The sequence below is a fragment of the Rhincodon typus genome, chromosome 20 (assembly GCF_021869965.1).
Source record: "Rhincodon typus isolate 14 chromosome 20, sRhiTyp1.1, whole genome shotgun sequence".
NCBI classification, from domain to species: domain Eukaryota; kingdom Metazoa; phylum Chordata; class Chondrichthyes; order Orectolobiformes; family Rhincodontidae; genus Rhincodon; species Rhincodon typus.
The window spans coordinates 11,901,178-11,919,628 of record NC_063351.1 but is presented as its reverse complement, the minus strand read 5'-3'; the positions used below and the strand labels follow the sequence as shown (position 1 = coordinate 11,919,628).

Below are 18,451 nucleotides of genomic sequence, written 5' to 3'. Positions count from 1 at the left end.
TTTAACAAACACGGAAAATCAAAAAAATTCACATCATTGTATAAAGGAGATTAGTATTTTAGTTTAGTTATTCAAACCTGTTTTCAGCTATATCGAACGACTCTCAACATCAGAGTTTGGCACACAGAAAACAACCATGGGACTTGTTTCTAATTGAAAGATTTTTTTTTAAAAAAAGACAAGTTTATTTGGTCGTCATTCATCAGTTACTCAGCTGAAGTTTTATCATACTGTGAATGACGACTGAGTATCTATAACTATTTACATTACTGGCAAATGTTACACAGAGGAATTCAAATACTAGTTCTCAGCAGGATTTGCAAAATCGCAAAATGTGCCTGAGGAAACCTGCTGTCTTTTGGGATACAGCGTGGGCAGCAGATTTCAATGTTCCCTTCAGATCCTTATCGAGATCACTAAATACTGGTGTGCAATAGTTTCATAGTCATTACAAGCAGGGCCAGTTTTACTCATACAGAACCCAACTGTGGGGTCTTAAAAAATAAGTTAGTGTTGTACTTCCTTTACAGTTTGTATGCTAAGTAATTTTTTTTAATAGTCACTTGGTAGTACAGAATTTGAGTATTCCTGAATAAACAGGCATACAGTCAAAACTTGTCATTTTTCACTCATCCGGACAGACACAAGAATATTAAAGGGGAAACGAGAATTATACTCCATGAGAACAGAATTTTGATTAGTAGGCAAATGGGCTACGATTGGTTGAGGGTTTGCCATGGTGAATGCACCAGGAAACTACTGTCCATCCACTTTAGTTTCATTAAAATAGCACGATGTTTGGACAAATTTATTTTTCATCCGGAGGACTGGTCCCTGCATATGATTATGCATAGCTTCTAGCAAGCATCTGTGAGCTACATTGTGAGCCAGACTATTAGTTTTAAATTTGGTGTTAATGCAATTCTTAGCATGTGGGGTTGTTCAGCAAGTATTGTCCATTTGCAGAATCACAACTAATGTCAGATGTTATGTTCTCAGATTTTCAACCATGGGATTATTGAGTACGATCAGTACTCTGCAATGTGTGACCAGCCCAGGGGCAATGCTGTTTGATATGCTCTACTAATCATTGTGAGATACCATGTACCTGGCATCACATGAGCGCTGATCTTCATGCACCACCTTCACTCATTGCGTGGCAGGCGAAATGTCGTTTTTGGCTTGGCAGTAGCAAATTGTTAGTGCCAAATACCATTCACATTAATGCTGCATTTTGGCAGCATGTAATGGCCAGCTTCAACTGCTTTCTAATTTCTGAGATACTTTAGCCTTCCAGGTTATTTTCAGGTAAAAGGACCACTTCTTAGCTTTGAAAGTGGCAGACTTAGGCCCATTCATATACGCAATACACAGTTAGCAATGATCTGACGGGGGTAGTTGCTATCCCTCAGGGTAGCTTTGATGTGTCCTATTGCAGTGTCAAGCTGCACAAGGCGTTTATAATTAACAATGATGAGATTGTTAAGAAGGTCAATCATAAAGCCTGTAGAGGTGTATGAATCCTATCACGTACATTGAGATGTGAAGATCGGCAGATTTAGAGATTCCATTAGAGGATTTGTCAATGAGCACATCATGCAAAGAGAACATTCTGGATGGCTCCAATTCAAAGGTGAATTTGAGTATTGAATGGAGCACTTTTTATAACTTCTGGATATATTAGTTAAGAAACTGGATTGCCTGTAGAATGCTGAAAGCACGGTAATGTTACCATAAAATTCATTTTATTTTCAAAAGCAGATAGCAACATTTGAAATGGCCACCATTCAGGTGGGAATACAGATCTGTTTTTCATTTGCTGTGGTGTGTGTTATAATTCTATAATGCTCGGTGCTTGATTCTGGTGATTAGTTTCCAATTATATTCTTATTTACTGAAGTCTAGCCTCAACCTTCAATGTTTGGCTGCATTAGCAAAACTAGTAGCAGACAGTGACAGATACGGATATAGTAGGAGTGGAGGCAAGAGCAAACATTCTACCTCTGGTCACCCAGCAAGCAACATTAATTATGTAAGTAATGTTCACATTTGTCCTGACGATTTGGAATGGGTGCTTGTGAAATGTGCAAGGTTAATATTTGAACATACTGAAATGTCGTGTTAACAAAGCTAACTTTTCTCCCATTCTTCTTGTTGTGAGGGGGGTCATACTGTGCTCATTATAGACTGAGCTTTCCTGGATGGGTGACTACAGCCTCAGAAGTGCTGGAGGATGGTTGGGACGGAGAGAAGGACAGAAGTAATGGGGCAGCTCCTGGACACATTCCCGCAGCTGGAAAGTATTCCGCGGGCAGGAGGGGACTCGGATCAGCTGCGCAGAACTCACTTTTCCCACTCGTACCGCTGAGATTCCTGGGTTGCTGGCCCACTGTTTGGGTGAAGCCTGTCCAACATCCTTCATAGGATTGGCAAACGTGGAGGCAGCCAATTCAGATGCTACCTACGTGAATAGTGCGTGCCACCAGGCACAGTGCATGTAACTGCACAGTTTCCCCTGAGTTTCCAAAGCTAGGCTCAGTGAGAAGAATCCAATGCCGGGCACCAGCTGAGAGAAAGCTGAAGGGTGGTTCTGTACCTCCCCCTCCCCTGAGACAACCCTGATAGGAATAGTCTTCAGCTCTCCTGATGAGCGTGGACTGGATGCCAGTCACTGTGACTGTGCTGAAGAAAGGAAACAAATGCATTATCCTCCACACCCCTGATTGCCATATGTTTAACAAATCCATATAGAGGACATTTACTTTTGTGGAAAATAAACCAAATCTTAAAAAAAAAGTTAGATTTGTATGATGACTGCCAGGTGTCTGGATTTGGAGTTTTGACACTTAAAATGGTTTTGATACATGGAGCATGTAGTGTGAAATTTGACTGACGGGTAGATTTTCTGTGAGTAACAACTATAGTCACTACACACAAAATCATCAACTACTTCCTTGCATTACGACTGTTAATAGTCAATTTCTTAGTCCACTTAGCACTGTCTCCCTAGATCCTAATGACAAACGTCTAACATATGTTCCCATTATTTTATGGCTCAGATGTAAATATGATGTATATACCAAATTCTCTTGGGAGTTAGGGGCAGGGGGTTTGGGGGCAAGCTATTGATTCTATCCACACACTGAGCAGCCCTTCAATAATGATTGAGACCTGAGACAAAGCAAACTATTCAGAATTGCAAGATGCAGACTTTCAAAAATGACATTTGAACACATCCAAGATTCTTAAAGCAGATTCTGTGCAGCCATCAAAGTTTGAGTGTGTAAATCCATCACCACCACACACAAGAAGTGGCTGTTCATTAAGTGTCATCTGCCCTGGAAAGTTTGGGACCGGATTGATGACCTGTAAGAAAAACAGTTACAGATTATTCCAAGGATAGCCATTTCCCACTGTCTTGGTTGAAGGCTCCCATCTTCCAGTGCTGTGCCAGCTGTTCCTGTCCCATGTAGTACTATAGAGTATAATTACAAAAAGAACCCAGACAGCCGAGTGAGTAATTAAAGATGTTGTTGGCTGTATAGATAAAAGAGTCATTGCTGCCAGCAATGCTTAAAATTGATTTCCTACAGGTGAGGTTGAGGATGAAAGTGCTTGGTTTCACCTGTAATATGAACTTACCAGTATTTAAGGACTGATTGTACATTACCTGAGATCACCCAGTCTTCTACCTGCTGAGTTTAATCAGTCCCGTCCATCCTACCTATCTTTCAGATGAGAATTGAATGATTAGTATTGACCTAATATGACCAGAGTTTGGAAACTGACACTATTAATGAACAAATGCTTTTATGATATCTCTTTGTTATATTGACAGTGACATTAATCTATTTAGGATAAGCTAGTTAACAGCACTACTAGAACAGCGGGCAGAAGAATGTTGCTGAATGATTTGTGTCACTAACTTGTATTTCCAACAAAACTCTCTAGCTCGTCAGGTAATTGATCACAATGTGTGAATTAATAAAATGCTCAATTGTAGACGGGCCAAGATTTTATTACCATGATCCCAATAACTTCTATCTTCTCTTATTAGAAAGTGACAATGTGGGGTAAGTAGAAAATAACAGAATCCACAAAGACTCATTTTGCTCATTAAGTCTGACATTCATCAAAGTGGCACTCTTATGACACTGTTCCAAATAGATAGAATGGTCACTGTCTGCGTACTGGAACATTTTACAATATCACTTTGATTTTTCAATATCACTTTGATTTTTCAATATATTTCAAAAATCGAGGTTGTCCATCTGTTGCCTTTCTATGATAATGATTGACCCATTAAAGGAAGCCAATTATTTCCACTCTGGTTTGTTAGTAGTTGTTTTTACAACTGAGTTGTAAAAGAGATGATATAAAGGGCACTATGAAAATTACTGCACAAAAATTTAGAAATATGTAAGATAATGTAATCAGAGTGTTGGCTGTACAAATTGATGAGAAATGTTGGAAAGCAGCGATTAGAAAATGTGGTTAACACAGTTTGATGTTAAGTTCACTCTGTGTGTGAAGACCTGTATAGCATGGAAGGATTCTGACTGCGAATGAGCCACAGGATTGCATGAGTCTTCCTGTCATTGTTTGGGTGATGCCTTCGTTATTTCAGAATGGCTGTTTCTGTGTCCCGCAACCCCTATCCTCAAACAGCTTCAACATCTCAAATCTAAAAGCTAATTGCAGTCATTATCTACAACCACTTACACAACCAGCTCAGGTGAATGGCCTAAAGTTATCAATCTGATTTGTTCCAGAAGCTCAGTAATAGTGACTGACGAATACTTAATACCATTTGTATTTTCTTCAAGCTAGGGTGGCAAGGTGGCTCAGTGGTTAACACTGCTACCTCACATCACCAGGGACCTGGGTTTGATTCCACCCTTGGGCAACTACCCGCATAGAGTTTGCACATTCACCCTGTGTCAATATGGGTTTCCTCCAGGTGCTCTGGTTTCCTCCCGCAGTCCAAAGGTGTGTGGGTTAGGTGGATTGGCCATGCTAAATTGCCCATAGTATCCAGGGATATGCAGACTAGATGGACTAGACATAGTAAATGCAGGCTTACAGGGACTGGGTGGGAAGCTCTTTGAACAGTCAGTGTGGGCTGAATGGCCTGCTTCCACACTGTTTGGATTCTATGATTTTGTTCTTTGTCGTAAAAAAAGCGCTACCAACCCTGAGACCTCTCCAAGAAACATTGTTTTCCTCCGTACTCATCTCTGCTTTAAATGGATTCCAACATTGCTTGAGGTAGTATTAAGGTAGAAAGTGAACGCATATTTGCACAAATATCATAACTACTGTCTTTAAAGCAATAATTATAATACAATGAGCACATTTTTCTGTTACACAGGGAGTGAATTCATTGCTTTATTTTCCAATTAAAACTGGCAAATTGCCTTCTGGAGGAAGTTGTACTGAACATCAGACACAGCAGAGATTCAATGTTCTGTTTGCCAGTCCCACACATATGCAGCAGATCCACGCTCAGCACAAAAAGTGCTTCTTGTAGTCCTGCTGTGTTGGCCGTCAATGTGGGAATTCCAGCACACTACACGACAAAGTGCCAGCACCTGACTCTGTGATTCTCCATATGGTGAGCCTGATCACAGATGCACAGTCACAGGGAGAGCTGGGCAGGGGTAGGCACACAGCCACATGGCAGCAAGGAAAATTAGAAGTGGGATCAAGAGGCAATTACAACAATAGCTTGCATTTATATAGCGACTTTCCCTTCGATACTATCTCCATGCACACGAGCATAATCAAAGAAGCATGCAGTTTTGGCGAGAATATTAGGATTCTGTTGACAAAACAGACAGATAATGGTTGACTGTATTAACAAAGGCCACTAACGTAAAGTAGGTCAGGAGTACAGCAGCCACATCTGCATTCTGAAAGAACATGAAATTGGGTTCATTGAAATACTGTGCTGCTAACTTACCATCCTCCACTTTGTGTGACACCCAAACAGATTTACACCACACACGTTTTGCCATCCTTAACACCTACATTGACTTAATTCAGCCAGGACTCTAACTCTTTCTGGCAGTATTGCCAAATATGTCCCACATAATATATCCAAATACTCTCACTTGCAAAATGGTCGAAAAATCTGAGGGAGGGGAAGAAACATGACAAAGGGGCTTAAAAAGAGAACAAGGTGCAAGAAATAGGGCAATAGAACTTTACAATAAAACTGAAGAAGCCCCTGCTGCGCTGCAGGAGGAATACACAAATATCCCAGTGACACTGTAGTCCTGTGGAATTTAACAGCACACCTGATTATTATTTTTAATTGACTTTCCTGTCACATACGGTCAGGCAGTCAAAGTCAGTGGTAGAAACCCCAGCAAAAGATCTGAGGTTTGGGCATGATTGTTGGTGAACCTGTGATGTTTGGTGGTGTATGAGGTCTTGTTGGAGGTGGGGGGGATACCAGTGGCATTGGTGTAACAGTCATGGTCATGAGGAGAGCTGCAATCTTAGAAGGTTTACTTGGGGTCAGGGATGCTCTCCTCCTCCTCCTGATTCACAGACAGTTTCTCAAGGGCTGGGATGACCATATGGCAATCTTCCAGCTTAAATCAGGTTGGCAACTGGACAGCAGGACCCTGGTTTACATGCTGTAATGGAAGGGCCTACCATTCCAAGACACACAACACAACTTACTGCCATCAAAATGGGGGCTAACTCACACACGGAGCTTTGAGTTTTCATTTTCTAATAACTACTTCCCCTCTGTTCCTTCCCAAGCATCATAGATGGGTTAAAAATTAACCCCTATGTGTAAGCACATAATATCGCTTCAGAGTTAAGTATCATGTGTCATATCAACGAGAGACTGCAGCAAGTGTGAATAAACCAGCCATCTCAAAGTCATTGTTAAATGTTCTGCAGCTTGTCTGTTTTCTATACACTCCAATAATCTGACATTCCATCTCTCACTGTACTTTGCTATCCCAACCCTGGTACTTCTGCTCTCCCAGCACTTCTCAGCAGCTCACGCACCTAGGTACCAACATATTTTTTTTTTGGTCAAAGATTATGATATTATCAGTGACTATGGAACACTCTGTTTCTATACATAACAAGAGCAGTACACCATGGCCCTTCCATTTGTCCTTGTCTAGTTGGTATAGCTACAACACACGAAACAGTAACACTCCCAACGCGAGCTGGTAGAAGTTGCTGAATGTAAGAACTGAATCAATTTGTCCTGCAGGTGAATCTGTCACACTGTAGAACTCACAACTGTGTTGCCAAGAAAGTGAAATCATTCTATTTGGACATGAATATATGTTTATTTAAACTTTCCATTCAAAATTTGAATAGCAAGGCTGAACATTTCCAAAAGGCTGCTTTTGAAAAGGTTGTTCTGTTAGGAAAGAGGTTGCCCGGTTCCAGTCTGTGATTTTGAAACATTCAAATAATCTCCAGTGGGTCAGTTGGTCAATCTACTGATCCAATGGGGATCAGGAAGGGTTCAGGTTCACAAGCTGTGCTGCAGAAGCTGACCTCGGATTTGGCTAACTTGACAAAAATGCCTCCCACTCTTCCCATTGGCAATCTCGCAGCAAAGCAGGACCACAGCCTGCTCAGGTGACTCCTCCACCACCTACCCAGGATGTACATGTGTTCTGCTGGACAAACATGTTTGAAATGGTAGGACCACTCCTGGTAGGGTTACTGCTTTCTGGGGCAAAAGGAAATTCAGTGCTGTTGACAAAGTTAAAGGCAAGCTGCAAAATGTGAATTTAAGGAGCAGCAGACTCAGGTACTGGGGGAAGAAATGTAACAAGACTCATGACTGCATTCATGAACATGTTTGTAGGCTAAAGTCAGAGTAAGAAGGGATCAACTGCTAGACAGCAAGGGCAGTAAGAAGGTATTTCCTACTGTATGGAAGAGTTTACAGAATGGATCAATCAGGGAAAAATGTTTTCACTTCTCAAGGGAGCCAAGGCTGAAGTTAAGATGACCCTGACCACAGAAATGGTCTTCATTCACTTCATTATTTCCTCTGCTTTTTCCCTATCACCATCACAATGTCAAGGAGGCTCAACTTTACACAGAGTAATCTCCACAAACACTCGAGCATCAGATGAATTCTCAGTTGTGCTATCAACTCTCATAATTGCAAAGTTTTAAAGGAACAATGATTTGCTCAGTCTGTTCATGTTGCCAATTTAAGGTGATGGTGATAATCTGAGATATGTTTGGGTCAGAAGAGATTTTAGTCTACAATGCATTTGTCATTAAAACTTGAACTATGGGTTAGCAAGATCATTTTTCAAAGAAAAGTAAGCCAGGCACTGGGCTGCATTTCTAGAGGGTTAGAATTGAAAAACAGGAAAGTCATGCTAAACCAGTAATGAACATTGTTCTTAGAGTACCGCATGTACCTCTGTTTGTCATTATTGTCAAAAGGATACAGAGGAATTGGAAAGGCTGCAGAGATTATTTATAAGGATAACATCACAAATGTGTGGACATGTATATTAAGAAATCATTGAGAGTCTGCGTCTTTCCCTTCTTAAAAAAAAAGCAATCTGATAGGTGACCTAGTAGAGGCTGTTAAAATCATGAAAAGTTTAGTGGTGAATTCAGAGATATTATTTCCCTTTATGGGGAAGAGGATAAATATAGGCAGTCATATAGTCACTAAGAAATCAAATAGGGAATTCAGAAGGAATCTCTTTACCCAAATAGTAGTGAGAATTTGGGACTGGCTACCACAAGGTGTGGTGGATGCGAATGGTGTAGATGCATTTAAGGAAAAGTAGACAAGGATGTGAGAGAACAGGGAATAGATGGTAGATTGAAATGCGGAAAGAGAAGTGAAGGCTCAATTGTGAGCATAAATACTGAGCTGGACTGATGGCCTGTTTCGGTACTGTATATTTTATACAGCTACGCTCTCATTAGAGAGAGGTGACTGGTGTTTCTTTAACCTAAGGGTCACTATGCCCCAGGTAAAAGGAGAGGTTGAGAAAGAGAATCCTTCAGAGTAACCTCAGCTGGTTTTGGTGCTGGAACTGACTCCGTGCTGTTAATGTGATTCTGCTTTGCAAACCAGCCATTCAGCCAATTGAACTAACCAACCCCCATTTTTATGCAATCCAGAAGTTGGAGAAAATGGGTTGTGGGGGTTAGTGACCTCCAATTGTGTGTGGTGGTGCAAAGACTTAGAGACTCTTGAGGGATGTGCTTTGGAGGATATTTCTGCAGCAAGATGGGTGCCTTTGAGATATCAGGCCTTAGTGTTCCATTTTATTTACTGTCCAATGCTACTGTAAAACAGGAGGAAAATCCTGCCCTGCAAAATCTAGGCTGCTTTCCAGTACATATGACCATTTGAGCAAAATGTTGATAGTAGCTGGTTCTTGTGTAAATCTACAACAGTGAGAAATGATTGAGTGAAGGAGGGGAGGAGATGATTCTAATGCCAAACTAAAAAGAAAATTACAGGTTTCCTTTGAGGATTTCAACACTGTTTTTTTTAAGCAGCTCTGAGAAGCTGGATTAGAAAAACATCTCCATGCCTTCATAGCAACTTTGTTCAACCAGTGAAGAATGAATGATTGACACTGTGTTAGTAAGAAAAAGCAAAATACAAATAGCTATTAATTAATGTGGTTCAAACTTGGCTACATTAACCATTTGGCAAAATTTCTATCATACAACAAAATATGGCTGAAATTAATGTAATGGCTTAATAAGTGGATGCCAATTAGGAGACTGCAATGACTATTTCTATTTATCGCCTTTTAAGGCCTTTTCTGTTTGAACATGCTGAAATCAGAATGAAAACGTGGCTCAAATCCATTCCTCTTGAAACATACCCGAGCCTTTTGTTGTACTTCCCAAGCGTCGAAATAGAATCGCGGTTTTTGTTTGCTCAGGACACAGATCTATTGTGATCAGAATTACCTGCGAGTATCTCCATTTGTGACACTTGATGCCAACAGACTTGGGCAATCCTGGCAGAATCTGTTGTAGCTGGCTGAGGATGAGAGGTTCTACCTCTTCCTTATCTTTCTGCACGTTTTGAGCTCCAAACTGAACTGTAGTGTGAACAATTATGGAAGGTCCGACTTCAGGGGATTCTGGACAGAGCAATAAGACAAAAAGTAGGTGAACTATTTATGTCATCATAGATAGATTGACTCTGACAAAGAATATAACAAATAAAAACAGGAATAGACTCTACAACCCATGAAATCTTCTCCACCATTAAATGTGATCATGGCTGATCTTGTGCTCAACTCTATCCACTTCCTATGCTGGAGAATCTGAGACAACAAGGTGCAGAGCTGGATGAACACAGCAGGCCAAGCAGCATCATAGGAGCAGAAAGGCTGACGTTTCGGGCCTAGACCCTTCATCAGAAATGGGGGAGGGGAAGGGGGTTATTTCAGAACCGTCAGAAACGTCAGCCTTTCTGCTCCTATGATGCTGCTTGGCCTGCTGTGTTCATCCAGCTCTGCACCTTGTTGTCTCTATCCACTTCCTGCCTGTTCCCCATATCCCATGATGCCCCTCGAGACCAAATATCTGTCTTTCCCAACCTTAAATACATTCAATAATGTAGCATCCATAACACTCTGGGGTGAAGAATTGCAAAGACTCACTGCCTTTGAGTGAAGAAATTTTTCCTCATCTCTCCCCTAAATGATCGTCCCCTTATCCTGAAACTGTGAGCCCTTGTTCCAAATGCCCTCATCAAGGGGAAGCAATCTCTCAGTATCCCTATTGAATTCCTTCAGAATTTTAAATGTTTTAATGAGAAGCCCTTGCATTCTTCATAGCTCTAAAGTATATTGGCCCAGTTTGCTCATCCTTTCATTTTGGGCAACTCTTTCATCCCAGGAACCATCTTGGTGAACCTTCACTTATATTAGTTCCAAAGCAGGTATATCCTTCCATAAATATGGAGACAAAAACTGTGTGCAATATTCTAGGTGTGGTCTCATCAAAGTCTTGTATAAAAATAGCATGGTTGCTTTATTCTGGTACTCCAATTCCCTTGCCAACATTGCATTTGTTCTCCTAACTGCTTATCTACAGGCTAAAGTTTTGTGTTTCTTGCACAAGTACACACAGGTCTCTCTGAGCTTCAATACTTACTTGTTTCATGTCTTTTAAAAAATAGCTTTTCAGTTCAGTTTTCAGTTCAAACTAAATAACCTCACTTCTTCACATTATACCGTGATATGCCACCTTGTTGCCCACTCACTCAACCTTGTGCATCTCTTTACAGCTTCTTTGTATCCACCTCACAACTTGCATTCCCACCTAGCTTTTTGTATCATCAGCAAAGTTAGATCCATTACTATATCACTTTGTCTGAATTGTTAATATAGATGGTAAGTAGCTGAGGTGCTTGCACAGATTCTTTCAATACTCCAACAATCACAGCCTGCTGACTTGAAAGTGCCCCATTTATCTCTACAATTTGCTTCCTGCCTGTTAACCAATCTTCTATTCATGCTAATATAGCTCCGTAAGCCTTGTTTTTTAGCATCTTGTGTTGCACCAGACCAAACATGTATCGGGAATCCAAATACATTACATCCACTGCTTCTCCTTTTATCTACCTTACTAGTAAAAACAATCTTCAAAAAACTCTCATAAATCTGTCAAACAATTGACTCTCTAAGATCACACCATGCTTTTTTAAATTCATTATTAATATTTCCTTCCTAATAGATAATGAACAGATAATCAGTCTTAGGTGTCTGTTGAGGAATAAATATTGGCCAGAATTGCTGGGAGAGCTTCCTTATCCTATTTCAAATACTGCCATGCATCTTTTACATTGTCAGAAGTCACACGGCACCAGATTATAATCCAACAGGTTTCAAATAAATCCGTTGGACTATAATCTGGTGTCATGTAACTTCTGACTTTGTCCACCCCAGTCCAACACCAGCACCTCCACATCATGATCTTTTACATTCATAGACAGTTGACTGAAGTAAGAGTACAGTTAATCGCCTGCAACCTGGTGTTGATCAAGTATTGCAATGGAATTCCCCCATGAAATGTTTGCTCTTAAAATGCTTTTGAAATGTTAGCCCTTTGTGCTATCAGGAAAGTTAACAGCAGCACTGACCTGAACCGCGTTTCTTATTGTCGATGGAGATGAACCGTATGCAGGGATTATCGATGATGTACTTTGCGGCCCAGGGGACACCAATCTGTGTGCCAGCCTCATAGAAAAGGGCCAAAGCAAATCGAGAGGAATATTTTGCCATTTCCAGTTGCAGCCTTTGTGATTCACTTATTACTACAATAAAGAAACATTATGAAAATCAAATGAAAGGAATAGTGTCATTAAAATCAATATTTCTTTTTACGAAATGTGGGATGACATGCGTAGTCGATATTTATTTGACTATATTGCAACTGCATTACAGCTGTGCATCATTAGATATTTATGAAGGGGGCCTGAGTTGTAAACCAGCTCAAACAGATAAGGTGAGCTGTGTCTCTGACGCGTGGTAAGGGTCAACACTGAAATCAATTTAAGTACTCCCAATTCTGCTCTCAGGGAACAGAACTCCATAGTGCAAAGGCCATGTTGCCAATTCGCCATCAGCACTAAACAATCATCTTAATCTGTCAGCCTCTTAATGTTTTTGAAATAGGTAGAAAACAAATGGATTAGTCAATCATATGATTGACTGTGAGAGCCCAAGGTATTAAACTTTAATTTTAAAGTGTGTAGAAACACAGAGCTAATAGACACATGTGTTCAGAAGGGGTAGGCCCTCAATAGAACACAGCCCATAGAGGTCACAATGGGAGCAAATGGAAAGATTGCAGATGAGATAGTCTGAAGGTAAGCAGTTTGTGAAGATGAAGGAACATTGATGCACACCAGTTCAGGTCCATCATTATACTTTGCTTAAGTGGAACTAGAAGCTGCCTCATGTTCCAGATAGATTAACTTCACAGCAATCTATTTAAATTGTTCAACTCAACATACAGGTTGGTAACAAATCATCACTAATTAACATTGGGTTATATGCAAAAATGTTAAAGCAATGAGGCCTGGCATTGTTTTTAACATAATAGATCATAAGACAGTTAAAAAATGTATGCATGGCTGTTAGATAAATCATTCTCTAGTCAACAGCACATGGTGTTAATAACTTAATCATGCATTCCTTGTTCAAATCTGTCCTCTGATAGGGAATCTGCTTCTTAAATTGGATTCTAAGTGGTTTCACAGTGTTGTTGGACAGCTTTTTCTGCAAGGAATACTGGGCAAGTTGTAACAGCCCAGGCTATTAGTTAATAGTGATGACTGAGTAATGTGAGGCTTAAAATATGCAGCTTAATTGTACCACTTGGGCTACTGCTTATTTTGGATTATTTTGCATTTGCACTGTAAACTACAGATTAAGGAGGATTAAAACTGTCACCCGACCTTTCACAAAATATTCTGTTCACTGATTTTTGTAAAGGTGGTTGTGTAGAGGATATAGGAAAGGCTGAGTTATTCCAGGATTTGATCATGTTTCAACCTGGGATGCAATGCATGAGAGTGGAGTTATACTGCACATAGTGCTTTGCACAATGCACAGACTCCAAAACTGTAAAATAATTGTCAGAAAAGTTTGGCATGATATTGCAAAATATACTGGATGAGGAACTAGCCCATCTTTGTGCCAACTTGCGTACGTATTCACAGATACCTGAGCAAATGTTAACATCTATATATACAATCCTGATTACACATGTTAAGACATATATGCACAGGAAACTCTGAACACACATTTAGACACACATATGGACCCTAAACCTACCTCTATTGCACATCGCAAAGTACACACAGAGAACTCTGATGAACACATGTTGAGGTTCACACACACAACTGTAAGTACATGTTAAGATACAGACATATAAGCATCTGCCTTGCTGGCCTAAAAGTGAATGCACAGAATAACTAGTTTCCCACTCTAAAACCAAGGAGTGAGATCGACTGGTGCTCAGAATGTAACCAGAGAGCATTAAGGAGTTGCATGTACACCCACTCAACTTTATTATGGTGCTTCATTTGAATGGGTGAGAAGCTAAAACCCAGCAGAACTGCAGTACTCAGAGTGGTTGCATAAGCGCCTTGTCTATGGCTGATGCAATCTGGGAGTTGTTAAGATACCCATTCAGCTTTACATGCCAAACCTAAATGTTTGGCTGCTTTGCTTATGTTGTTGACAAGGATCAGTTGCCAAAAATGTACAGTACGGGCTAAACTGTACCCCTACAATCAATGATAGATTGCTATTTGTTAGTTTTAAATGCCTCTAGAATCATGAGCTATCAATATGAATGTTTTAATACTGAACAAAACATAGAACATATCATCGATAAATTGATTACTAACTTGTAAAACATCAACTTATAAATGATTATGGTATATTGGTTGTTTTGATTATAGCAGTCCTTTATCCCTAACAAGTATTAATTAGGGTTTAAATAAACCAGTTAGTAAGTCCATCAAAAAGCTGATAGAAGGGTGGTTGTATAATAAGTTAAACATGTATATCTTAAAATCACAATCTATTTCAGATTTATCCAACCATTGGCTCCCTTAACATGGATTTTCTATTCATTCAGTTCATGTGGATAACTAATGAACATTCGTCAGTCACAGTGTTCATGAATCACTGTTTTGGTTCTGATTTTGATGATTCTTATTTCAAGTGCAAATTTATTTCTAATCGTTTACTGAGTAAAACATTGAAATTTGCCATTCATTGTTGCCAAACTGCTTATATGTTTTTGAACTTGGCTGACTGATGTGGGAAATCAGACATTGCTTCACAGATTGGCTCAAATATTACTGCTTTCATTAACTAATAATCCAGATGTTTGTCGAATTGATGAGTACAAAACCATCTGATGTAGAGCTGTATTAGCATTTATATAATGTGCTCACATTTGCAATTTTATGTTTATGAGAAAGAAAAGGAAGCACTGCATTTTTATAGAAGCTTTCATGACCTTATGATGTCCCAAAGCTCTTTCTGGTCAATGCTGTACTTTTTAAATGTAGTCACTGTTGTAATATGGAAAACTTGGCAGTCTAATTTGTACAGTACAAACTCCCAGGACGCTGAGGCAAACCCCCCTGGTCGTCTTCAAAATAGTGTACAGGATCACTTATACGCAACTGAGGGAACATATGGGGCCTCAGTTATGCAAAAGTAACTTCTTAAAGACTGCATTGGAAGGAAAGCTTAAATCTCCATTGCAGGGCCTGAACTCTTAATCTTCAGACTCAGAGACGAAAGGATCAATGCTAAGGAATGGTTGATGCCTTAGTTCCATCTGATGGAGGGTGGATGTGATGGAGATACATGTAAAGGAGATGATAGTACATGCTAGTTGGACATTATTGTCAATGAGGCAAGATGTGTGCTTGGTGCTGAATTTAGTTTCTAAACAGCCAGTGTAGGTTATTAACTTGTAAGACATCAACATACAAATGGTTGTGATATATTGGTTAAGTTTTGATTATAGCAGTACTTTATTCCTAATAAAGTATTAATTAGGGTATAAATAAACCAGTTAATACGTCCATCAAAAAGCTAATAGAAGGATGGTTGTATAATAAGTTAAACATTTATATATTAAAATCACAATCTATTTCAGATTTATCCAGCCATTGCTCAATTAACATGGATTTTCTATTTATTCAGTGCTTTTAGGTAACCAATGAACCTAGAGCACAAAAGGAATCCTCTCAATATTCTGGGAACAGCAAATTGCAATATCTGACAAAATATGTGCCTGACCCAGCAATACAAAAAACTGTTAACAAAGCAACTTTTAATAAATAATATAAATGTAAACAGAAATGACATTTTATTCAACATGACATTATTTTATTTGGCATGATAGTAGCTCAGTGAGTTTATCTAACAAGTAGCTATATAACCAAACGGATCATAAAGATCTGAACCTCAATCCAGGGGACAGTGCAAAGTTGGATGATGTCAGCCAATGTAGTAGTGAGGCACTGTGATTGGCCTACACACTGAGGGAAAGTCACCTGGGGTTCCTGTTCCTGATTGCTACTCGGTGAAGTAGAGAAATTTATTGTGTGGATTGTGTGGATTGGGTGAGACTCAGATTCAGTGAATAGCAATTTCACTTCTGAGTCCCATTCCAGAAACTTCAGCGCATTATCCAGGCTAACACGCCACTAGTACTTCTTTAGAGATAGTAGGAACTGCAGATTAGTTGTGTTGCGTCCTGCCCACTACCAAGAGTTTAAATTTAAGACAGACTGGTGGAGGAGAAGGCAAGGTCAAAAATTGTCTTTAGGTTTGGGCTTCATTATAGCACCACCCATATATTCAAACTAAATAATACAATACATGGTTTTCAGAGAAATACCAGGCTCTTGTCTTACAGATATATACTAAAAGACTGTTCCACAAACTCTATGGGTTTCTCTCTTTCCTTTTAACTCTGCTCGCACTGTGCTATTTATGTACTGTGAGGAGCAGCTCTGTGACATCAGCCAAGGTTGCTCCAGGCTCTTAAAGCTTCCACACAACATACTGTGGAAGTGTTGCCTTTCAGATGAGACATGAATCTGCCTTCTCGGGTGGATGTAAAGACGAGCACTTTAAGCTGGTGTCCCAACTGCCTCTGACCAAAATGAGATTGGCACTTTTATTAATGCTATCTTACATACTTTGCAGAGAAAAGTCACCAACTTAATTCTTTACGTTCATGAAAAACATGGAGTCATCAGATATAGATTCCCCTACTGACCGCAGCTTATTAACTCTGACATAAAAGCTGCAAGAATATAACTAATAGTACAATCTTGTCGTAGTTAAAGCATAATTTTCAAATCCATGAGGTGGAATGTCCTGGATAGCACTAATAAACAAACAAGTTACAAAATCTATCACATTTCCAAGTACAATTTTCTGCATCGGCTGGCAACAGAACCCGAGAGGAGCAGTCAGTATCTTATGAGAGTGACCGTGTTTTGAAATCTTGCTGTCATTGTCCTTCCTCACCAATCTCAACACACAATAAACGAGACTGTCTTTCATGGGAAAGAGTCAGCGGACATGTGGTTTCACTCAGATCCTTCTGTAGCTTTGCAGTTATGCTGTAACTGCTAGCAGCATGAACTGTGACAACTTAATAAAAAAAAAGGCACTGGCAAACTTGGAGTGATGGGTAAAAATGTTTGACTTCAATGGGAATAAAAACAAAGAGAGATAGCAAAAAAAAATGTCACTGACTCACTATTATCCTAAACTATAAAGCCTAAAGTTTCCCTGCTGTGTGTTTTCCATATTGCATATTGCAATATTCCATATTGAACATTAGAACACAGTTCACCCTGGTTAAAGTTTTCTTTTTGACTTGCTCGTCAATTCAATAGTTTTGCAAGTCAGGAGAAGGACAAACTGACCAATAGCTGGTACAATCTCTTAAATGGCCCTAATCCTAGGTGTAAGTGACTGGTAAAAGCAAAGATTTGCACTGAAATTGCAGTAGGACATCATTCAGCCTACAAGATAACTTTTGCTGACTTGAGTTTTAAGAGAAAAATAAAATCTAAAATGCACAAAGTACAGTTAGCAACAGCGATGAATTTAGAAATGACTGAGAGATCAAGGCATGAGCTAGATTTCCTAGTGGAGTCTGGGGATAAGTGCCCTCCCACACAACATTATATTTAGAATTCTGACAAAGTACAATTTATGTTTTTTAGCAGCCTGCTGTCATTCTGCTTCCAAGAACGAGAATGCTTTATTTTTCTGGAAGGTCAGATATATATAATGCAGGAAAATAACTAGTTACAGGCATCTTAAATGCGCAGGCAATTCTTTTGCTGAGCGTTCAACATGAAATCTGTGGGCTCAGTATGTATGGATGGGCGGGCCAGTGCACAGGGAATGCATTGAAGTCCTGTCATGTTCTGTTTCCTGCTGGTCAGTTGTTGGCTATGTAAGCCATGAGAGAGTTTGAAAGAAAGATCAGGAAGATACTGGAAAAAAGGTTGTCAGAGGGAGCATGAATTGAAGCTCAGGAGGACTGAGTCATACAGAGCTACGTGTGACACAGAAAGAAGACATTCAGCCCATCGAGTCCAACTAACTCCACATCAGGCCAATCCAGTCAGTTCCATTCCTTTGCTCTATCCTGTAGTCCTACAAATTTACTTCCTGCAAGTGCACATCCAATTTTTGAAATTCTTTGAAATTTTTTCTGCTTCCACCATGCCCTATAGTTAGTAAATTCCAGGTAATTACCACTCACTGAGCAAGACATTCTACCTCATATTCCTGCTGGACTTCTTCCTCAAAAATTCAAATGTGTTCCCTAGTCCGTGCACCATCATCAGCTAATGGGGGCAGCTTTCCTTTGTCTACTTACATGTTATTAT

At 39.7% G+C, this 18,451-nt stretch overlaps 1 protein-coding gene across 1 annotated transcript in view; it reads right to left on the bottom strand.

The window, feature by feature from the left end:
* Window positions 1-1,728: 1,728 nt before the first annotated feature.
* Window positions 1,729-18,451, bottom strand: part of rnls (renalase, FAD-dependent amine oxidase) — a 143,332-nt gene continuing 126,609 nt past the window's right edge. The window contains exons 5-7 of the mRNA XM_048608974.1: window positions 12,137-12,310; window positions 9,952-10,127; window positions 1,729-3,366 (exon numbers count right to left, since the gene is read on the bottom strand). Of these exons, the coding sequence (XP_048464931.1) occupies window positions 3,214-3,366; window positions 9,952-10,127; window positions 12,137-12,310 (503 nt within the window). The 3' untranslated portion in view covers window positions 1,729-3,213. The remainder of the gene's footprint in view (window positions 3,367-9,951; window positions 10,128-12,136; window positions 12,311-18,451) is intronic.